The sequence below is a fragment of the Balaenoptera ricei genome, chromosome 14 (genome assembly GCF_028023285.1).
Source record: "Balaenoptera ricei isolate mBalRic1 chromosome 14, mBalRic1.hap2, whole genome shotgun sequence".
Classification (NCBI taxonomy): Eukaryota; Metazoa; Chordata; class Mammalia; order Artiodactyla; family Balaenopteridae; genus Balaenoptera; species Balaenoptera ricei.
Window position 1 is genome coordinate 93,581,296 of NC_082652.1, and position 23,072 is coordinate 93,604,367.

The 23,072-nt window shown below is 53.8% G+C and overlaps 1 protein-coding gene across 17 annotated transcripts in view; it reads left to right on the forward strand.

Moving 5' to 3' along the window:
- Window positions 1–23,072, forward strand: part of ATP9B (ATPase phospholipid transporting 9B (putative)) — a 258,697-nt gene that overhangs the window by 234,367 nt on the left and 1,258 nt on the right. For 16 of the 17 annotated variants that reach the window (XM_059895083.1, XM_059895079.1, XM_059895076.1 and 13 more), the window contains 9 exons: window positions 1,969–2,067; window positions 3,957–4,046; window positions 6,779–6,923; window positions 7,111–7,175; window positions 7,733–7,888; window positions 7,988–8,052; window positions 13,750–13,858; window positions 20,549–20,606; window positions 21,300–21,503. In XM_059895083.1, coding sequence (XP_059751066.1) covers window positions 1,969–2,067; window positions 3,957–4,046; window positions 6,779–6,923; window positions 7,111–7,175; window positions 7,733–7,888; window positions 7,988–8,052; window positions 13,750–13,858; window positions 20,549–20,606; window positions 21,300–21,503 — 991 coding nt within the window. Of the gene's footprint in view, window positions 1–1,968; window positions 2,068–3,956; window positions 4,047–6,778; window positions 6,924–7,110; window positions 7,176–7,732; window positions 7,889–7,987; window positions 8,053–13,749; window positions 13,859–20,548; window positions 20,607–21,299; window positions 21,504–21,590; window positions 21,911–23,072 lie in introns of those variants that run through there. The other variant, XM_059895075.1, reaches the window with a different exon arrangement.

The following is a 23,072-nucleotide window of genomic DNA, read 5'->3' on the forward strand; positions in this document are numbered from 1 at the left end:
CCTCGGGCCGGGGAGATGTCGGAGCCTCCGCACCCGTTCAGGGCCGTGGCGGGGGCGGCCGCTGCTGTCTGCGTGTGCTGTCCAGGTGCTAGTCAGAGTGGAAGAGAGCAGCTCAGGCTCAGGACGGTGACCCGATCTAAGCCTGTGCGGCCAGAGGCTTGCGTGGAGAAACACGACTGACTAGAGGCAGGCGACCTGCTCATCCCATTGTGATTTTTCGCGAGCTCCCCATCAGGCTCGCGCTTGGGTGTTGCTACTGGGCTGTCTACACAGCCGAGGCCTGCACGTTTCTCGTGCAAAGATTTGGGTGCTTGTATGAGCTGCTTGCTAAGCTCTGAAGTCAGTAGGCTTGCTGGGGTTCTGCCCTTTTTCCTTTTCATGTTCCGTCAGGAGAAGCAGACTCTTTCGTCCCGTCATAGTTAAAGGATGTGGTTTCAGCCCGTCCTCTGAGCCTGAGAGGTGGCGCTCGGCCAGGCCACACGTGTCCCTGAGTTGTCAGCAGCGGGACTTCTTGTTCTGTGGCGTTAATTGTCCCCAACTTTGTCACGGTGACGTGTCGTTGTCTTAGATCCAGGCTCGGTAAAGTGAACATTAATGTGTAACATAAACAAAAAACACAAACCCTCAGACACTGAAAAGAGCCACAGGTAGATTGTGCCTAAGCAGAGAACCGGTATACCATGTAAATTTTTTGTTTCCTATTCCCAAAAATGCATATTTATGTATGATACATATGATACATCTGAAAAATTCAGATGATAGCGAGAAGTTGCTGCAGTTATAGAAAAGATATATAAACCATCCTGTTATGTATAAAGTGTCCTGATTTTGCTCTCTTTTCAGTCTAAGGATATTTACACATACGATATGTGCATGTGTTTGATATTTTTAAGTAAAAGTGGTGTTCGGGAGTTCCCTGGTGGCCTAGTGGTTAGGATTCCGGGCTTTCACTGCCGTGGCCCGAGTTCAGTCCCTGGTCTGGGAACTGAGATCCCACAAGCCATGCGGCATGGCCAAAAAATAATAATAATGATAATAATAATAAATAAAGTAAAATAAAAGGGCTAGATTTAAAAAAAATATTTTTTTTAAGTGGTGTTATTTGACATGACTTATTTGATAGGAAACAACTTTCGGGTTAACTGTTGCCCGTTTACCCATTTTGAACCTCAGTTTTCAACCGAAAAACTCACACAAGTGAGAACAAGGATTTCAGGGTCCCCCTAGCTCTGCAAGCCCTCGGCCTGTGGTCCTTGGGCCTGTTTGCTTGGCCTGCAAGGCCGTGTAGACGTAGCCTTCTGTCATACTCAGGCGTCCTCCTCAGCCTCAGCCGCGAGGCTCCTAATCCCCAGCCGTTCACCTGCCTCAGCTCTGCTGCTGTGTCTAAACGTCACTTCGCTCTTACCTGTTTCAGCTAAGCAAGTCGACAGAGACTTTTATTGTGGTAGAATGTGCATGATGTAAAGTTTACCATCGTAGCCATTTTTAAGTGCACGGTGCAGTGGCACTAAGTACATTCACACTGTCGTGTAACAGCAAGCACCCTCCACCTGCCTTAACTCTTTACGCTGTAAAACTGAAACTCTGTCCCCGTGAAACGCTAGCTCCCCCTCCCCCTCCCCCAGCCCTGGCACCCACCATCTCCTGCCTGTCTCTACGAGTCTGACTCCTCTGGGGACCTCAATCAGGTGGAATCATGCGGTGTTTGTCCTTCTGTGACTGGTTTGTTTCACGCATCAGTTGTTGCCGGTGTCAGAATCCCCCGCCTTGTTTAATATTCCTTGTATGGACGGACCACATTTGGTTTCTCCATCATCCATCCATGGACTCGCGCGCTGCTTCACGTTTCGGCTGTTGTGAACAGTGATGCTGAAAACACGGAAGTGCAAATATCTTTTCAAGCGCAGACGCTTTTCAGAGATGGACACGTGACAGAGTTGGGGTTCACCTGCTGAAACTCTTTCCTAGATATGGATGCTGACGGGTGATAAACTGGAGACGGCCACGTGCATCGCCAAGAGCTCTCACCTGGTGTCTCGAACGCAGGACACGCACGTTTTCAGGCCGGTAAGTGTACGCCCACATCACTTTGAATTTTAAATGTTTTGAATTGAAACTTACTGGTTTTGTGAGAATGTATACGCAGTTATTTATTAATTAATAGATACTATTTTAAAAGAGAAGTAAGTTTCTTACTCGATTTATAAAAACATGTTAAAAATAGATTTCTGTTAGTTACATATATTAAATGTGATCAAAAAGCTGCTTTTGATAGAGTGAAACAAGGTCTAAATTCAAGAGTATTTTTCTGTTGTACTATTAGAATTATTAACGACTAAATATCTATTTTAAAATAGACATACTGCAGTCATTTTCCGTTCAATTTATAAAAGTGTATATTGATAAAAAATTACGTTTGTCTGGGAATTCCCTGGAGGGCCAGTGGTTAGGACTTGGCACTGTCACTGCCAGGGCCCCAGGTTCCATCCCTGGTCGGGGAACTAAGATCCCATAAGCTGCGCGGTGCAGCCAAAAAAAAAAAAAATTACGTGCGTCTATTAGTTAGACACAATACATGTGGTTGAGAAGCTGCTTTTGTGAAACAAGCTTTAAATACAAAGTAGAAATGTGTTTTTAATCTACTACCATCTTCAGATTAAATTATCTTCCTTAATTAGATCAAAGAAAATTAATAGAAATGATCGAAATTTGTGTGTTTACTGTATCTACTAGTTATGATGAAATTTGATTCAAACAAAAAATAAAAGTTTCTTGGGTCTTGATTGATGGTAGCTGAACAGACGTTGTGTGTCTCTGTTCCAAATGAAGCCCTTGCACCTACAGAAATAGTGATTTGAATATAATTTACATGTAAATGTAGTTTATTTTGAAGCATCAGAATCACAAATTAGGCCCTGCAGACTACTATTTGCAATTAAATTATTAATGATTCTGATAAAACTTCAGATCAATTTTTGTTGACTTTGCAGTGTTATAGCCCCACAAATAAAATTTCCACAATAAAACCTACCTATTTAAAGATGAGTCTGGATTGATTAATCTGGACCCATGAAGCTTTTTATTTCAGTCCTGTAATATATCATTTCTTTTATACCCCATAAAATCTCCACAGAAAGAATGTCAAAAACTAGTATGTTGGTTTCTGAAATATTTTCATTCAAAAATTAACGATATTTCGAGATTATGACTTGATTTTACTCTTTTCCGTCGTTCAATCCTCCAGGTAACTCAGTTTGCTTGAACTAATAGAATAAGTTGAAACCCGTGGTAGAGACAACAGAAACAATTTTATAAAAGCATTTTGTATCACTTGGCATGTCATGAAAAGAGGCGTCTTTAAATGAAGCCTTGATTTTAGGTCATTCCGTCCCTCCCTGCTGTGTGGCCACGAGGAACTCGGCTTCCTCGGGCTGTGGTGCTGAGGTGTGTTGGCGTGTGTGCAGAGTGGCATCCTTGGCGTTAACACTCACCCCGACCCCACTGCCCTATGAAAGCGGAGAGACTTCCAGTTCATGGTCGTCATGCTCTCTTACCCGCGTATACTGAGAAAAGCCACTTGTCTTCCCCAGCTACGCAAAGGCGCCTGTTAGCTCATGGGGGGCGGTGGTGGGGGGCCGTTTGTCCCTCTTTCTTGACAAGCCAGTTCTTCTGTTCACTTTGTCTCACTGTAATTGTGGTACTTGCCCTGCACTTTACAGTGTACGTGTCCTGCCTTGAGTTGCCACACGTTGGAAAGCAGTTCATATTAAATAAGTAGGTATTTATTCCCAGCACTGTAGAAGAAATTTGAAAGAGCAGGTTGTTACAGAATTTCCTGTGTAAAGCACCTTCTGGTTTTATAAGTGTCTAAAGATCTGTGATTTGTATATCAGGGCGTGTTTGTGTGTGTGACTTAAATAGCATTGTAATTGGGTACTTTTTCCCCTTTTATGGAGGTAACCAGTCGGGGAGAAGCCCATTTGGAGCTGAATGCCTTTCGAAGGAAGCATGACTGTGCACTGGTCATATCCGGGGACTCCTTGGAGGTGAGGCTGGGCCCTGACCAACCAGGTGTCTGTGTGTCTTTCTGTCTGTCTCCCTGGAGGTGAGGCTGGGCCCTGACCGAGCAGGTGTCTGTCTGTCCTTCTCCCTGGAGGTGAGGCTCGGCCCTGACCGAGCAGGTGTCTGTGTGTCTTTCTGTCTGTCTCCCTGGAGGTGAGGCTGGGCCCTGACCGAGCAGGTGTCCGTCTGTCTGTCCTTCTCCCTGGGGGTGAGGCTGGGCCCTGTCTGTCTGGTGGACTGTGGGCTTCCGCAGTCAGATGTGTTTATCAGCCTGCGTCGCCCTCTCCACTGGTTTTGACGTCTCTGCTCACAGCAGTGATGTGCGCGGGTGGAGCCTGAGAAGAGGCCAGGGCCGTGTCGCAGTGAGAACTTGGTCCTTAAGGCTTTGGCACTGGTCGGTCCTGGGCTCGTTCAAAACTCTTCGGGCGCTTGGAGGCCTGCTCTTCGTTCCTGGCGTGGCCGCCTTGGAGCCTGGCTCTGGTAGCCGTGATCTCAGTTTATCCAAACGCGTGTTTCCAGCAGCGGCCCTGGGACCCAGGACCCTCTGCTCCTGGAGGCCCCGTGAAGGGCTGGGCGGCCCGCTCGGGTCCAGCCCTGTCTCCTCACTCGGCGCCAGGGTCGCAATGGCCGGAGCCGCCGGGTGGTGGGGGGGTGTGCTGGGGGCCCCTCCCCCTGCAGCTTTTGCCCGCGGTTCTCTCAGATGTTTCCAGAAGTCTGGGCGGAGCAGCGCAGCCTCTGGTGACCCAGTCAGTGTGGCCACTGAGGCCAGCCTGGCGGGGGGTGGGGGGGTGGACGGGACGTCAGGAGCAGCGGAGACGGCGCGCCCTCTGTGGCCACGTGCGTGCAGATGGCGCCGTGTCCGGCTGGTTCTCCCGCCTCCTGCATCGCCGGGGCCGCGCATCCCGACTCTGCGCAGCTGCTTCCGCAGAGCCACCGGGACTGCGGGGCCTGGACAGTGGGGGCCGACGGCAGCGCTCCCGCCCGCCCGTGCCCGGGATGGAGGACTTGGAGGGCGCCCCCTGCTCCGCACCGCGCCGTCCCCACGAGCTGACCCCGGGGACGCCCCCAGCCTCGCTGGTGTTCACTGCGTGTGTGTTGTCTTATAGGAGCCGCGCAGGCCCCTGGCGGATGGTCCGACTTGCCGGCTCGGCTCCGGCTTCACGTTTGCATTTTTCTGTCTGCACCGCGGCTGCCGTGGGCTCCTGAGTTCTTGCTCCCGTCCCTCCTGCTCCGTGTGCGGGACCTGGGACCCCTCGCCGGCTCGGCACACCCCCATCCCCGCAGCGCTGTGAACTCACGGCTGGGCCGCCTGTTTCCGTGGTGCCTGGTGCCGCGCGACCTGCCCGCCGGTCTCCCCGGAGCCCGCGGTGTCTGGTCCCCCCCGGGCTGGGCCCTCCATCCGGCCGCCGAGTCGGTTCAGCGCCCGCCGGTCCCGGGCTCTCTGAGCCCCAGCTCCTGCCCAGCGCAGCCGCCCTCTTGATGGTGCCAAGGAGCGCGGCCCTGTCCCTGTCTACAGCTCACACTTCCTTGGTTCTGGGGGACGAAGGATGACTGTCCCCTCCTTCCCAACTCTGGCGACACTGATGTGGGCCTGAGCCGGCCTTCGAGCCCCCTTTCCTTTCCGGGCTTCTGTCTCTTCGCTCCACCTCCCGCCCCTCGTCCAGAGGGTGAGGCCTGCCTCTCCGGGCAGAAGGGCTCCATTTCCCCCCCGGCCCCCCGCCCCCTGGGTGCGGGTGAGGAGGAGCGAGGGGCCTGGGCCTCGCGTGTTCTCGGCTGGTCCCGCCGCCGGCTTCAGGCTGCTCACAGCAGCTGAGCCACGTGCACGTGGCTGTCTGCTTTCCAGCGCCCAAAACATTTTGCGAATTTCCCCTCCGTTCTGGCCCCTCCTTGTAGGTCGATGTCTTTTCTAAAACCTCTTTATAGTTGGGACTTGGGGAGGGAGCAAAAGTAGCTACTTGTGGTAAACACGCTTTTGTGAGTGTGTTTTTATTGAAACCTTTTTGCTGTTTCTGTCCCCCAAACCCACGTGTTGTTCCTGGCTGCCAGCCGGCCCCAGAGAAACCGCAGGTTGCAGAGCACATCCCCACTCCCCGCCGGCACCCGTCCTGCTCCCCAAAGGCAGCGTCCGCTGTTTCTGTTTCTGGGTCCTGCAGTGGTTACTCCCCTCAGCGGGGATACTGTATTTGTCTGTTTCCTGTTGAGTACCTGCCGTGAACGCGGGTTTTCGCTCACCGCCCAGGTTTTAGGTGGCAGAGGGCCTGGGACTGCGTCTCGACCCCTTCACGCGGGGCACGGGCGCCCGCACGGGTCCCCTGCAGGCGGATGTGCTGTTGGTGGTAGTCGGCGCCCCGGGGGCTCAGGACCCTCGTCTCTGACTCCTGTCCTTCGTGCTGGGGTGACTCTCGGGGTGTCCAGCTCAGCAACGGGACCCCACAGACTTCAGGCAGCTTTGGGGAGTTTTTATTTTCCCAACCAAGACGGGGAACTAAGGATCCTCGCTGAGGGTATTGTGTGCTAAAGACCAAAGACCTCTTCAGCCAGCCCCGGAAGGTGGTGCTGGCACCCCTGAAGGCAGACGAGCTTGTCCGGGCTTCCCTGGAGCCCTCCTCCCCTCAGCCACACGAGCCTGGCCCCCCGCCTGCGTGCGGGCTCTGTCCGTCCGTCCTCCGTCCATCTGTCCGTGCCCTGAACGCCGGCCTCGCTCCTGCCGCCCCAGGTCTGCCTGAAGTACTACGAGCACGAGTTCGTGGAGCTGGCCTGCCAGTGCCCGGCCGTGGTCTGCTGCCGCTGCGCGCCCACGCAGAAGGCCCACATCGTCAAGCTGCTGCAGCAGCACACGGGCAGACGCACGTGCGCCATCGGTGAGCGCGGGCGTCCGGGGAGCCGGGGTCCTGAACTGAAACGCACGGGGACGTGCGACCCGTCTCCCACCCGCCCGCCCGGCGGATTCCCCCTGTCTTCCTGGGTGTTGAAACCCCGTCCGCTGGTTGGCGAGGGAAGCCGGCCCCTTGCAGGCTCCCACTTCACGTCCGTGTTCTGTGCTTCCAGGTGACGGAGGGAACGACGTGAGCATGATCCAGGCAGCGGACTGCGGGATCGGGATCGAGGGGAAGGTACGTCTGTCCCTTGTCCCCGCCAGGCCCCTCGTCAGCCCGCTCACACACGCAGCCGGGGGCTGGGGGAGGCGGACCCACACCCTGCGGGAGCAGCTCCACGAGGGCAGGTAGAGGGCAGGCACGTCCTGCTGGGACCCAGGCGCCTTCCTGGTCCCCGAGCCGTGCGGGGTTGTGCCTGGGCCGCTTCCCAGATCCCCACAAACCTTTCTCAGCCCCACACACACGGCCCGCGCTCGGATGTCCGGGTCTCCCAGCCAGTCGGGCGCTGTGGTCTGCCTCCTTTGCTCACGTGAAAACACCCAGAGAGACCTGGACACAAGCTGGATCCCGGGCCCCTCTGTTTCGTGAATCAGGCCACAGTGCTGAACCTGCAGCCGCTCGGCGGGGTGGCAGGTTCAGAGAACTGTCTTGAAGATGCCCCGGTCCCTGCTCAGTTTCCGGGACGCCGTCGGTTCCGGGCCGGGTCCTCCCAGGGTGCTGGCGGCGGCTCCCGGGGCGGGGCCCGTGCTGTGCCCCTGTCCGGCCCTGAGCCAGCCCCTCTGCCTTGGTCGCAGGAGGGCCGGCAGGCCTCGCTGGCGGCCGACTTCTCCGTCCCGCAGTTCAAGCACATCGGCCGCCTGCTCATGGTGCACGGGCGCAGCAGCTACAAGCGGTCGGCGGCGCTCAGCCAGTTCGTCATGCACCGCGGCCTCATCATCTCCACGATGCAGGTGCGGTGTCCGGAGGGGCTGTGCGGGGCCCTGGGTGCCTCGCGGCCTGCGCGCGTATCGGCCGACTGTGAGTAACGGGCGCTGCTCTCCTCTCTCCAGGCCGTGTTTTCCTCCGTCTTCTACTTCGCGTCCGTCCCTCTGTACCAGGGATTCCTCATGGTGGGGTAAGTGGGCCCGTCACACGCAGACATGGCAGCGGCACGTCAGGAGGGCTTATAGCCCGGGGACCCGTGCAGGGGGTTGCTTGCGTGGTTCCCACACACTCAGCCTGAGGACGAATCGACCGGTGTAAGGAGCCAAGAACTGGGGCACCCAGAGGCAACACGTGTCCGCTTGTCCCTCCTACGGCCCTGCTGTTACATGTTCTCGTGGAATTTCTGTTTACGTGGGGCAGCGCACCTGGGTTGGGAACCGTGTCGGAGCCGGGACTTTCTCCAGCCCTCGGCGGCATCATGGTCGGGGGGAGGGGGGGGTGGTGACTGGGTCGGGAACCGTGTCGGAGCCGGGACTTTCTCCAGTCCTCGGCGGCATCATGGTCGGGGGGAGGGGGGGGTGGTGACTGGGTCGGGAACCGTGTCGGAGCCGGGACTTTCTCCAGCCCTCGGCGGCATCATGGTCGGGGGGAGGGGTGGGGGTGGTGACTGGGTCGCTCCCAGGCTGGGGAGCCCCTTCCTGAAGCCTGCGCCCTCCTGGCCGGACACTGTTATCCTGATGGCTGTGTGAAGTTGGCAGCAGAGACTTCGAGAATGGATGGTGCTGGCACGGGACCTCACATTCCGGGACAGACTCCGTAAGGCCTCCCGCGGTAACGAAGCTCATCCTCAGGGCGCCCGCCCGGCAGCTGGGAAGCCCGTCCGCAGAGTGGCGGCCCGGGGCCCGGGGCGAAGGCTGTGCTCGTGGCGCTGCTGAAGCTACAAAGCGGGAGGCCTGTGTCAGAGGAGAGTAGACCGGAGTTTCCTCTCCTCATCCTCCGTGACCGCGCCAGCAGGTGAAGTCAGCGTGGCGGCCGCTGTGCAGTGGACAGCCCGCGCGGCTTCTCTCCTCCGCAAAGCCCCTCACCCGCGGGGCCGGGCCTCTCCACTGCGTGGTAAGGGCGACGGCAGTTAGCACACATGTCCCGGCGCCGTCCTGTCCCCCCGCATCCCTCGGCCACAGGGGCACGGCCCCCCCCGTGTCACAGGGAGAAGAGGGAGGCCCGGCGCCGGAAGGGCTGCGTGCCCTCTCCCGGCCTCAGCGTCTTCCCAGGTCGGTGGAGGACAAGCCAGCGGGTTATCGCACCCCGTGGAGCCCGGTTAAAGGGCACGGTTACATGCATGTCGCCTGGCGGCTCCCTGAACCCCAAGAATCCCGGGGATTTCAGCGAGAGGCGGGGGCGTCGGGGGCGCGACGTGGGCTGGTTTCAGGGCGAAGCTGGGTGGGCGAGGTCCCGTCGCTAGTGATGGGGCTCCCTCAGCCAGACGCCACCTCGGCCTCCCGTCCTGTGTCCTGGCCTCCTCCCCCGGGGCCAAGGGCGTCCGCACACCCGTGTCTCCAGAGTGGACATCAAAGCGAACTGGGGACCTGGTGGGACCGGCTCTGGGGGTGTCTGGGGGTGCAGGGCAGGCGGCAGGGGCGGCGGGAGGCTGGCGAGGGGTGGACCGAGCTTGGGGTGTGGGCGCAGGAGAGCTTTCCAGGAAGAGGGAGCCCTGGAGTGGGTGCTTGTGCCCCGAAGAGGACAGGGCGCTGAGCTCGGCAGCACGGGGCCAGGGCAGTGGTGGGGGTGTGCGGTGAAGGTGCCGCTCTCCTGCCACGTGGACGCATCCCTGAACGCCTGGCTTGCCACCCAGGAGCCGGAGGGGCTGGACCCCGGTCCCCTCGCCCCGGTTCTCCATCGTTCCTCCTCTCCTCCCCTGGCTCCTGTGTGGCTTGAGCTGTTGAACAGGTTAGGTTCTTGTGGAAATTAGAGTGTATCCTTCCCCACGGAACTCATGCGGACCCATCGCAGGTCCCTGGAGGCGGAGGGGAAGCACTGTCCCTCCCCCGCCCCCAGGCCCCGGTCAGGATATAAAGGCTCCACCACGACTGGCTGCTGGGCTGGGCGATGCGGTCGGGCAGCCTGCTGTTGATCGCAGCAGGAGTTCCTAGAGTCCTTCAAAGAGAGGGAGAAGCCTAAGGTACAGAAAGCTACACGTTTTTTTACATTTTTCCGTTGGTTGCTTAAGTCTTTGCAATAATCATCACATTAATTACTCTAAATAGCACAGAATTTGCACAGTAATGCCGGTTACGTCTTGAGTTTGTCCAGTGCATTTCTTCCTTGGAGGCCAAAGAAAAGCATAACCATTCTCACTTTCCATTTTTCAAAGTATGGATTTGAAACTTTAAAAGGAAATTTTAAGGGGCAGTGGTGATTACTCCTTAAATAATAACTGCCTGAGTTCATGAAATTACAGCTCTAGGCCTGATTTCATTTCCCCTCTGCAGCCTGAGCCCTGTCCGCATAAGCGCCCATTATTTTTAAAGCTCCTATTTATCATCAGTCTTCACTGAAAGTTTTATTTAAAGTTTCTCTGCATGTCCGTCACTTAAACGAGGCGCCTGTAATTCTCTGAAGCATTAGTTCCTTGGATTTGGCAGGAATGGAGGGAGATGCTTCTAAGTTAAGCTTCTTCAAAAATAAATAATAAAATAGTTCTGCCCTCACCTAGAAAACAAATATAAAGAACTGGGCAGGAAGCAATGTGATGTTTTTATCAAATAAAATCTAACCAGACCAAATTACTGACCTTCCATGATGGAATAACTGGCTCTAGAAACTACAGGACAGTTGATAGAATTCCGTTCCACCTGTGTATGGTTTTTATCCGAGTTCATTTCATTAGCTTTCTAGGGACTGGTGACCCAGGTGAGGCCCACCGCACTGCTGGTTACTTCACGGAAGGAAGCTCGTGCCGAGGCCGCCCGGTGCCCCCTGGAGCCCACCTGGCGGCACGTGGCCCACTCCCGTCACTCAGCCTGCGCTTGCGTCTGCCCACATCCCTGCGGTCCTGGGAGGGGCTGTGCCCTCCCTCCACACGCCTCCCTTGGCAGGTCCTCTGGGGAAGCACCGTGCATCCTGGCCCAATTAGCATTCACGGGCGTCAGCACATCCAGGGTTCTGCGAGGCCTGCTCCACATGGTCGAGCCAAACCCCTCCTTTGCCCGACAGCTGCCAACGCCCCGTGTTCGGGCAGCATCTTCGGAGACACGCAGGTCTGCTCTAGCTGAGGTGTCCCTCGCGTGACGGCCACAGCTCCCAGGAGGCGCCCCGGGCCATCACAGGTATGCATCCTCACAAGGGACTTCAGTGGGGACCCTGAGGATGCATGTGAGAAAACTGCCAGATGCCGTCTCCACGGGGTACCAGGAGGGCACGTGACATCTGAGGACGAGTCCTGAGCTGCAGGCAGGGAGCGTGGGCGAGTGTTTGAGGAGGTGGACTCGCAGCCCGTCACCAAGGGGCACCACGGAGTGACAGGAAACGCCCTGTCCTCCCAGCCCACGCGACTGGAAGACAGGCTGAGGTACAGGGAAAAGCTGTTTTCAGACCGTGGGCACCAGGCAGCAGGCACTGATGCCGGAGACAAGGGAAGCTGGCAGGATTCACAGCTGGGAATCCCTGGAACCTTGGGGGGCAAAGATCCCTTAGGCGCAAAATGCGTGAACTGTTACAGGAGAAATTGACAAGATGGACTTCATCAAAATTAAGTCTTCGCTCTTCTAAAGACAATATTAATCAAATGAAAGGGCGGGCTGGGAAACAGTCTTTTCAGTACGTATATCTGATGAGAGCTCTGTACCCAGAATGCTTCATGATCTCCAAACAACTCAGTTTTTTAAGAAAAGGCTAAAGATTTGAACGTACATCACAAGAGAAGATGTAAGAATAGCCAATAAGCACATGAAAATATATTAACATCATTAGTTACAGGAAATGGAAATTTTAACCCCACTTGGAGACCAAGTTAAGACAGACCGCGCTAAGTGTCAGCAGGAAGCTGGGGCTCCCGGGACTTACAGCTCCTGGCCGGAGCGCACAATGGTGAAACGAGCCCAGAAGACAGCTGGCCGGTTTTTCATACGATTAAGCGTTCGGCCCAGCAGCCCCCCCCCCCTCCTCAGCCTGCTCCTCCTTTATTTGCCGTGAGATCCACCGTGCCACGTCCCTACCACCTGGGGGGGTCGGGCGGGGTGCGGGGAGGGTGCGAAGGCTCGGCCAGGGAAGCAGCGGACGCGAGGTCCCCGCGGGCGGCCCAGCCTGTGTGCGGGAGATGGCTCTTCTGCCACCCGGGGTTGGGGGCTGATGGGGGGATGGGGGTCTGCGCTGGGACCCTGGAGGAAGCCACCCAATCGCACGCTGGAAACTGCCTTCAGCAGCATCAGCTGATAAAAGGGGTGGTGACGATGTCTGTATTTGGTTGAAAAGCCGGGGGCGTTTCCGGCACAATAACAAGGGTTCTCATCGACCTCTTTACGAAAATAGAGGTTGCTCGGGCCTGCGCTGTGACTCTCGTGAATCCTGGAGCAGGAGGTCACTGGGCCGGGTGCACGCACAGCCTGGTCCTCATGCGTCGGCTGGCTCCGGGGGTGTGGGCCGGGTTCTGCCTGGGTTCCCTGGCCGTTTCAGCGCCCTGAGCCCTAAGGGGACTAACAACAGCAATCAGAGATCTAGAGGAAAGTAAAGAGCGTGTGCTTGTTGCACCTGATGCAGAAGTTAGAGTTTGAACCTGAAGGTGGAGAATCGGGAGCCGTCAGAGTGCAGCCTGACACTGGACGACGGACGGGAGACTTGCGCAGGGGACTCGGGGGGACGCGGGGACGGCAGACGGGCCCGTGACGAGGCGGTCAGTGTCATCAGCCGCCAGGAAATGCATATTTCAACCACAGTGAGCTGCCCCTCCACGCCTCTCAGAATGGCTGAAACACCTGTGACAGCACCAAATTATGGCGAGGATTCAGCATCCGGATCCCTCCTATATGCTGGCAGGGATGTAAACTGGGGCAGCCGCTCTGGAAAGCAGTTTGGCAGTTTCTTATAAAACTAAACATACAGCTGCCCTATGCCCAGTGCCTGCACTTGTGGACATACGATCCCAGGTGGCACCCGTGTCTGAAATACGTGAAACTTACTTTTACAAAAAACCTGTGCAGTGGATGTTTATAGCAGCTTTATTTGTAATAACCGGACACTGGGAACGACCCAGATGCACTTCAGAGAATGACCGGGGTGCAGAGCTGCTCTGTGCACAACCACGAACGCTCCTCAGCAACCAGAGGACGGCCTGTCGTATGTCCACACTTGGGTGACCCTCCAGGGACTGGGGCTGAACGAGAAGCCGAACCCCACGGTCACCTGCTGTGTGGTGCGTGCGTGTCACCTTGAAGTGACAAAAATTATAAGATGGAGGCCAGTTGCCAGGGGTTCAGAGGGGCTGGGAGAGAAGCAGGCTTCAGAGGGCCCTGGTGGGGCTGGATACTGTCTGGACCATGTCAGCGTTGGCGTCCCGCTGGAGACTGGCTGCAGATTTGGAGATGCTGCCTCTGGGGAAAGCTGGTTAAAGGGTCCCCGTGATCTCTCTCTGTTACTTCTGATAACTGAACTCACTTCTGCAGTGATCTCAAAATAAAAGCTTTAATTGAAAAAAGAAAACAGGAAAAGGACCCTGCTGCCTGTCAGCATTTGTGGCTTGTAGCCCTTGCTCCTGTGCTGTGGGTAAGTATTCAGTTGAGGACAAGTGGTGCTTGGTTGCCAGCTTGCGTTTGCTCCGTTTAGGGTTTGACCTTTGGCCTCTGGTTCAGAGCTGTGCCCCCGGGCCCCCCGTGTAACCTCTGCTCTCCTCCAGGTATGCGACGGTCTACACCATGTTCCCTGTCTTCTCCCTGGTGCTGGACCAAGACCTGAAGCCCGAGATGGCAATGCTGTACCCAGAGCTGTACAAAGACCTCACCAAGGTGCGGCCCCGCTTAGGCGTCAGAGGGGAAAGGGCGTTCGCGCAAATGTTTGCAGTGCAGCTCTGATGTCACGCGTAGAATTATAACTGCGAAGGGTGCTCGTGACCGCTTGTGGAACTTCTGTGGACGTAGAACCGTGGCCGAGGGCTCCCTCTTTCTGGGTGAAGGATGCTTTGAGCGGGGCTCCCGGCCCGCCTTGCGCACCGGGCGGGGCCAGCTCCCTGCCCACCTGGAGCCGGCGTGGCGTCCGAGCCGTTAGGGACCTGGGGCCCTGGCCAGGAGCTCCTCTGAATGCCCACGTCTCCTCCGGCCGTGGACTTCAGAATTTTGTCTGAAAGCGATCTGCAGTATGTTTCTGTCCCTGAGACCCGCGTGCTGTTGTCACGGTGACGCTACTGAGGTAGAAGTCCTCTTCCCTGAGCTGCGCAGGCTTCATTCACGCCGCCCAGAACTGCTCTGGGACAGTTAAGCATTCCTGAAAGAAGTTTTAAATTTATCATGTTTTTTATGAAAGCATAGAAAACATGCTCCACTGGGTGGAAGACATGCCCAGCTCCCCACACACAAACCATGGTGACCTCAGAACCTTCCAACACTGATTGACATATATACACTAATATGTATAAAACAGATAACCAGTAAGAAGAACCTGCTGTATACAAAATTAATTTAATTTAATTAAAAAAAAAAAAGAACCTTCCAACACTGAGAACAAAGTCCATGGACCCCCAATTAAATTTAGGTTTACAGTTCATAACCTGAAGTTACCGACTCTGATTTTTAAAGCTGTAGCCGTATGTTGTAATGGAGAAAGAATCAGATTAGGCATTAACAGGTAGACTCGCCCAGCTGACCTCTAACCAGTCCCAGTGGTGTTGGGTAAGTCACGTAAATCTTTGGATTTGATGGTGTTTTTGTAAGAATTTGATGAGATTAAGATTTTTTTTTAATTTAATTTATTTTATTTATTTTGGCTGTGTTGGGTCTTCGTTGCTGCGCTCGGGCTTCCTCTGGTTGCATCGAGTGGGGGCTCCTCTTCGTTGCGGTGCGCGGGCTTCTCATTTCAGTGGCTTCTCGTTGTGGAGCACGGGTTCTAGGCACGTGGACTTCAGTAGTTGTGGGACGTGAGCTCAGTAGTTGTGGCTCGTGGGCTCTAGAGTGCAGGCTCAGTAGTTGTGGCACACGGGCTTAGTTGCTCCACGGCATGTGGGATCTTCCCGGACCAGGATTGAACCCGTGTCCCCTGCCTTGGCAGGCGGATTCTTAACCACTGCGCCACCAGGGAAATCTGAGATTAAGATTTTTTAAATCCATTGAAAAAAATATAAAATGCCTGTATTACTTCTATAATCAGGCCAAAAATAAAGCTAGCTCAACAATGTAATATAAAATAAGATAAAATAGCAAACATTATATTTGATAATATAATATTTTATTTTATAATAAGATACAGATGTGAGACATATATAAAGCATTATTATCATGATAAAAATATGATTGTGAGTATTACAAGTAGAAGAAAAACCTTTTGGTTTAATATCTTAAGATGGTGAAACGATCATCATTCAGTGAAGCAGAATAGGATCAAAGATCCAAAAACTACAGGAGGCTATTGCGAATAATTATAATTTTAGTAGATTGTGTGTTTCCTTATTTCCAGTGGCTCCAGAAATGTTTCCCTAAATGCTGCCTCACAGATATGAAGGGGAAACAAGCTTTTTATGAACATCAGTGTAGGGGCTCGGTGGCTGCTCAGGGTTAAGGTCACTGCAGGTGAGGCCAGGTGATGCTGCCAGACCGTCAAGGTGGGAGGACTTCCTAACAGGACTGCAGTGTCCCCACCAGTGAGGGGACACGCCACTTTCACTGTTGCCCACCAGAACCTTCTTTGTGGGTTGCCACGTTACTCTCGTGGTAAAAGCAGGCTTCCGGGGTCACAAGCGTCCGGCGTTGAGTCCCAGCTCCCCTCTGACTGTAGCCGCGAGGTGGTGAATCCACACCATTAGCTGATACATTTGAACTTGAGGGGATGTTGGGAAACCACGTCCAATTCCAAGTAAGTTGGGTCTCCTTAAGGGTGCTGGCTTTCCATTCTTGTTAGGGTGACCAACAGTTAGAATATTTCAATATCCTAAAGTCAGGACCACATTCCTAATTTTTTTGACAAGAGTTCAGTCACTTATTTTCTCTAGACTCCTTTTCTTCAAGATCCAAAATCTGTACTTTTTGTCTTTAAAGTATATATTTCTTTAAAAATTGCATACACTCTAAATCCTTTGAAAATAAAGTAGCACTAAGGCACTCAACCAGTTAACTTGATAAGAAGTGAGCATTTTTCTTGTTGAAGATAGAGAAGCATTCTGAAGCTTTACGTTGCTTCTGAGCCCAGCACTCTGCACCCGCTGGGGACAGGCAGTCTGTCCGAGTCCGTCACTGTGGGTGGCACGGTTGAGGGTCCCGTGCCGGGCACTTGTAAAGACCTAGAAGGCGCTGCTCCTGGTCTCCACAAGCCTTCAGTCAGGAAAAGAAAACATGAATTCAGGGTAAATTAAATGATGGTTGGACAGTAGCAGAAAACAAGCCACGGGCTGGAATGTAAGTAACTGTCCAACAGATGATTTATCTTGTAAGTTCTGAGCAGGAATCTCAGGTCACGGTAAATTCATTAAATACCGCAAAGGTAATCAAGGGAAGCAGCGTGCACATCCCTTGTAAAACAGAAAGGAAAGAACTCTACTTCGAAATAAAATATCCTGGTTTTATACTTATTTCATAGCCAGTCTTTTTATGCTAAGAGTATAAATGCTCCAAGCATCACCCATCTGACTTCGGGTTCTAACGAGATTAGCCGATCCTGAATGTAAACATTTGTTCTCTGCTCTGTCCCCAGGGCCTAAACCTGGACACAGTGTCTGTTCAGTAATTGGTGAATGAACGAGGGAGGGAATGAATCAGTTAAACAAAGAGGCAACATTTCCTTCCTCTTCCTAACACCATATAGTTCTCACTCCTTACAGAAAAGGATGTATTTGTAAGGATGTTTGGGTCGCGTTCTGCTTTGAGCTGTTAAGCTTTACTCATGGTGAGTGCAGTCACTTCTGATTTTCTGGTGCTGCCAGCTAGAGGGGAAACATGTACTCATCCCTCTCCTAACCCTACAGATGACTTTATTTGTCCTGAATGGTCTGTGGCCTCTTATGAAAAACCACCTGAGCCTGAGCCCTGGGGTCGGGACTTAGGTGACCCGTGGTCAGCTGAGTCAGCCTGTGTGGTCCTGAGATAGTTCAGCCTTGTAGCTGTGAGTTCAGTTACCCAGCCATAGTGTTATATTCATGATAAATTAAACTACTCACTAACTACAGAGACACCTGAGTTATAGTTGTACTGATTGTCAAGATATCAAGTAGGTGATGTACAGTCCTTCATAAAAGCCCTTGAAACCATTAGACGTTGAACTATTAGGACTACTTCACTATTTTTATTTTCTGTTGAATAGTCTCAAAATGGTTTTAGCTTTTGAAATGTGTATTTGTATCCTTGTATAATTTTAAAAGTAATAGTGATAAGGCAAGGAAAGGAAATTAAGGGTATAGAAATTAAAAAGGAAGAAATAAAAATATCTGCTTTCAGATGCCAGAATTGTCTATGTAGAAAATCCCAAATAATCCACAAAAAAACCCTCCTAGACTAGTAAGTTTAGTAAGGTTGCAGGATACAAGGAAAAAATATTTTTAATTATTTCTAATTCTGTATAGTAGCAATGAACAATTGAGATCTGAAAACAATTTTAAACACTGTTTATGACAGCATAAAAAAGGGAAATACTTTGGTATAACTAACAAAATATGTGCAGGATCTCCATGCTGAAAATTGTAAAACTGGCTGAAAGAAATCCTAGAAAGGCATAAATGAATGTTCGTGGAACGGAAGTCTCAGTGTTGTTGAATATTGACAACTGATTCTAAAGTTTATATGGAAAAGCAGAGGAACTAGAATTACCAAAACAAATTTGAAAAAGAAGGACAAAGTTGGAAGCCTCCCAGTACCCGGTTTTTATCACTGGCAGAGGATAGACACACAGGTTAGTGGGGAAGAACAGAGAGCCCAGAACTACAGCCACGCATGTCAGCCGGTCTTTGACCGACGTGAAGGGGAATCCAGTGGAGGACGGTCGTCTTCTCAACAGACGGTGTCGAGACAGCTGGTCACCCTCGGGCCACACCTCAGGTCTCACACAGAAATTCATTCACAGTGGGTCCTAGACCTAAATGTAAAATGTAAAACTATAGACCTTCTAGGAGAAAGTACAGAAGGAAATGTGCATGGCCTTGCATTAGGCAAAGAACTTTTAGATATGGGGTCATAAAGGAAAAAATTGATAAATTGGACTTTATCATAATTACAGACTTTTTTTCTGTGAATGACACTGTTAAGAAAATGGAAAACAAACCACAGACTGGTAGAAAATATTTGCAAATTACACTTTTGATAAAGGACGTGTATCCAGAATATATAAAGAACCCTCAAAACTCGAAAAGAAAACAACCCAAGTTTTTAAATGGGCAAAAGACCTGAATGGACACCACACCAAAGATGATGGTGTACAGACGGCAAGTAATCACTTTTATGAAAAAACGCTCAACGTCATTTTTCATCGGGGAATTGCAAATTAAAATGAGATACTGCCACAGTCTGTTAGAATGGCAAAAATGTAAAACCGACACCACCAAACGCTGGCAGGGACACTCAGCCGTGCCGGTGGGAACGCAGGCTGGTGCAGCCGCCCTGGAAGACGGCTTGGCGGTTTCCCGTACAGTTAAGCACACGCTTAGCACGTGGCTCAGCAATCCTACTCCTAGGTGTTTACTCAAGAGGACTGAAGAGGTACGTTCACACAAAATCACGTGCAGAAAAGTTGATGGCGGCTTTGTCGTAATTACCAAAAACTGAAACGGCCGGCCGCCCTTCCGCCCGTGAGGGTGCACCACGCCGTGGGATCGTGTCCGTGATGGGAGAAAACCCGTCCATTCAGCAACGCAGGCGACTCTCAGATGCGTCCTGCTGCCCAGGAGAAGCCAGACGCAAGAGTGAGTGTGACCCCAGTGACCTGCCGCTCTGGGAAGTGCACAGCTCTAGGGACAGAGGACAGATGGGCGGCCGCCCGAGGCTTGGGGTGGGAGGGGGTGACTGGCAGGGGGCAGCGCGGGAGCTGTGGGGTGAGGGACTCTTCTGTCGCACGTGGTGGGTGGAGACTGGCCATCTGCCAGCACAGAACCGTCCACCCAGGAGCTGGCATGCAGACTGGGGCAAAGGGCTCCAACCGCAGGACACGTGAGCCACAGAACCACGGGGGGGGGGGGGCTGCCCTAAGAAACCTCGGGGAGAGCGTCTGTGAGTGCCTGGGGAGGGGGCTGGAGACGAGACGGGGCTCCCGCCGCGGGACGCGGCACCGCAGGGCCCCTGCGCTTGGCCGAGTCGGCGGCGGCATGTCTGGTGCAGGTGCAGACAGAGGCAGGAAGGAGGGCCTGTGTGCACGCGTGCCAGGGTCTGTCCCCAGGCGCGGCTGTTTTCTTCCTTTAAAAAACAATATTGCCTTTTAACAAACAACATGTTTGAAGGTTGCTGTCCGCACTCACACGCAGCGAGGCCTCGGGCTCAGCCAGGACGTTCTCAGGTGGCCCCTCGGGACCAAGCTGCTGCCACCGTCTCTCTGAAAGGTGTCCGAGGACGCCGGGCGGGCGGGATTCAGCCTCCGGGCGTCCTTGTGCTGACGCGTCCCTCTGTCCTATGTGCGGTTCGTTCTTCCTCGTGCCGTTCAGCGTCACGTGCCACCTCTTCCTGGCGGGGGTGCCCCGCGTCCCAGCAGAGCTGTGGTCTCATCCGCTAGGCCTAGCTGCAGCGTGACCTTGAGGCTGCCGGGGCTTCTCCATCCATAAACGGAAACGATGTCTGTCGGCTGTGCCGGCGAGCGGGAGACGCGGGGGACGAGCGTGATGGTCTGTGAGTCCCGTGCCGTGGCCTCGCCGGGCTTCGTCCCGACACCGTCGTCCACAGGCCTCAGGAACGTGTGCTGCCTCAACCAGCCCTTGGCAGGAACGGGCTGGGGGGGGGGGGCGACTTGTGACCCCATCTTCCTTCTCGGATAGAAGCGTCTTCGGGAGTGTGGTCGGACAGGACGCAGGCCGAGTTTTCAAGGTGAAGGTTGCTGTGCCAGAAACCCTTGTTTGTGTGGGGCTCGTTGATATGGCATCTTTTCCAGAAAGGACCCCGGGGCCTAAATTCTGACTTCAGGTGTGATAGACCGTCCTTTGTCATCTAAGGAAACTAAGAAGTAGATATAGGAAGATTTGTTCCCAAGAAATAAAGAAGAAATAAAGGGAAATTGTTTTTACTATGCAGAATAGTGCGTTTCAATGTTTGTTTTATACACGTCGACTCCTGGGTCACTAGGAAGCCCGGGAATGGATAGCTGTGGCTTAAGGTCACCAGAGGTCAAACAGAAGAGACCGCTCACCCCTTTACCATAAGCTGCGCAGGGCGGGCGGCCCGGGTGCACGGGAGGAAGACGGTGGCTGGATCAGTACGTGTGTCGGGCTGGGGGCCTGGGGTCTTTTACGAGTCACCCGCACGTAGCTACTTGAAAACGTGTGTTCTGCTCTGTTAACTAAGCTGCTCCACTGTCTACCCTAGGGAAGATCCTTATCCTGTAAGACCTTCCTCGTCTGGGTTTTAATCAGTATTTACCAAGGTAAGACGGACCTGCCTTCTCCTGCACTGAAGCTTTTTTGTCTTCTATGGGCGATATTGTTTTCACCTCCCAGTTAAGTTCCAAAAGCTTAACATTTCATCCGCAGTTGAATATTGCTTTCAGTTTATCTTGTGAATCGATACCCCAGCAGCTGGTCCCGCAGGCCTCTTCACAACGCAGCGGGGGTTGGCGTTTTTACTGGTGCAGGCCACCTAAAAACTGACCTGTTTTTAAATAAAAGACAATCCAGAAAAATTTAATCAGCACTTACCACAGTGCCTACGCCCCACAATGGCTTTCTCTCTTGGCATGATAGCCGGACTTCGAGAAATATGAATTACGAGGTCAGAAGTCACCCGCTGCCCTCCGCTTGGTGTCCCAGACGAATGGGGGCCTGTGGAGGGTGGTTAGCAGACGGCCCTGGAAGGCGACCTGGAAGGCGACAGCCAGCACGCAGGGGCTAACTGGCGTGCAGGCACGGCTCTCCCCCCCACTCTGCCAGCCCGCATCTTACTGTGTCCCCCCAGTCCAGAGTTCACGTGGACCGCTGGGTGCAGGTGCGCACAGCCCGTGTCTGTCGGTGCTGTCAGCGTCCGTCAGCGCCCCTCCCCCTCGTACAGTAACAGAGCTGCCGACCCGAGTAGCACGGTCGTCGTGTCCAAAGCCACACCGCTCACCCTGGCTGTTTTCCAGGCGGCATCCTCATGTCCGGGGCCCTGGTGCTTTTCGAGTCCGAGTTCGTGCACGTGGTGGCCATCTCCTTCACGGCCCTCGTCCTCACGGAGCTTCTGATGGTGGCCCTGACCGTCCGGACGTGGCACTGGCTGATGGCGGTCGCTGAGCTGCTCAGCCTCGGCTGCTACGTGGCCTCGCTCGCTTTCCTAAATAAATATTTTGGTAAGTTGCTTCAGACTTCTTTTCTGAATAGCTGTCTATTACTGGTTTTTGAACGTTTTCTTTGTTGCTTCTACTACGTTATCTTAGATTGCAGGTCGTAATAAAACCCACATCAGACAGCTTCACAACACAGAGTTATTTTTGTGGAAAGATTAAACCCCTTGCAACAATACATGAAGTCGTGCCGAGTTCTCCCCACAAGAGCTGTATTGTTTGTCCCTTTTCCTGACGGAGGCCGCTGAGGCTGCAGGGAAGAGGGCTTCCAGGATGGGGCCCGGCGCCGCCCGCCCTCCTCCCCCCGAGCCACGGGGCCCAGCCGCCTCGGTCCGGAGCGGCGTCAGAACCTGCAGGCGGCACGTGGCCCGGGTCACTGCGCCCCTGCCCGCCTCTCGCCCGCCCCCGTTACCAGCAGGGCCCTGAGGAGGGGGCCTGCTTGCTGGGTGTCAGCGCTGGCTGGCGTGGGGGAGGGAGGGGCGTCACCCGACGTGGCCCTGGGGGAGGGTTGAGCTGCCCTGGGTGCATTCGCACGGCCGTCACCGGCCCCTCTCCGACCCCCGCTTCCCGTCCACGGCCGCGCTCCGATCTCGCCTCACCTGACGCGCCTCGTCAAACCCAGCTCTTCACTCGCCACTGTCGGAAAATTCATCTAAGGCAGAGCCCTGACCCTTGAAGTCGAAAGTCGGCATCTACCTCCTGTTCCTAACACCAGCGACCTGGGACGAGCAGACTTCACTGGGATGAAAGATGAGAGCCTCGTATTTCTGTGAAGTGGAGGAGAGCAACGGACCATAAAGTTACTTTTGGTGAAAAGTGACAGTAACGTCACTTTTCACGTATTGTGAAAACATCTCCATCCTTCACACCAGAACTATCAATTACAAAATGAGTGTTTAGGCAAGTTTCAACAGCGGGAACTTATGAATCTTGTGCCTCTTCCATAACTTTAACGTATTATAGATGGTAGAGAAGTAAAAAGAATTCCAACATAAAAGCAGAAGTTGGGTGAATTCACGTCCAAGTATCTACTCAATGGTGAGTACGTAGATGGGAAAACTGTTAAAAATTCGTGTTTTTGCATTAAAAGAAACATTCACCAAAAAAATAGACATGGCACATAGGAAGTGGTTATTTTCAAATTATAATATCTTGGTTACTTTGTTTTGAGAATAGATGTTTGCTTTCCTGTGTGAACGCGAATTAACGCTCTTGCACGGAGCGATGTTGGCTTATTCTCGGGCGTCTCCCTGGGCCCGCAGCTCCTTCTCCCAGCACGTGTGCACAGAGCACAAAGCAGAAGCTACAGCTGGGACACCAGCAGCAGGGTTGCCCGGGGCCCCCGTGTGAAGCAGGCACAGGCAGGGCGTCTCGTGGAGCTTTCTCGGGTCGTTGACGCTACCGCGTCCTTCAAGACTGCAGAAACTTAGCAGAACGCCGTCACTCCAGAGGCTCGACTGATAAGAGCCCCGCCTCTCCTCTTCGTGGCGTTTGCTGTGGGCTCCTCCTGCCTGGCGACAGCGTGGACGGCCCTGGGCCCTGGGCCCCGTCGGGGTTCTGCGGCTCATCGGAGGG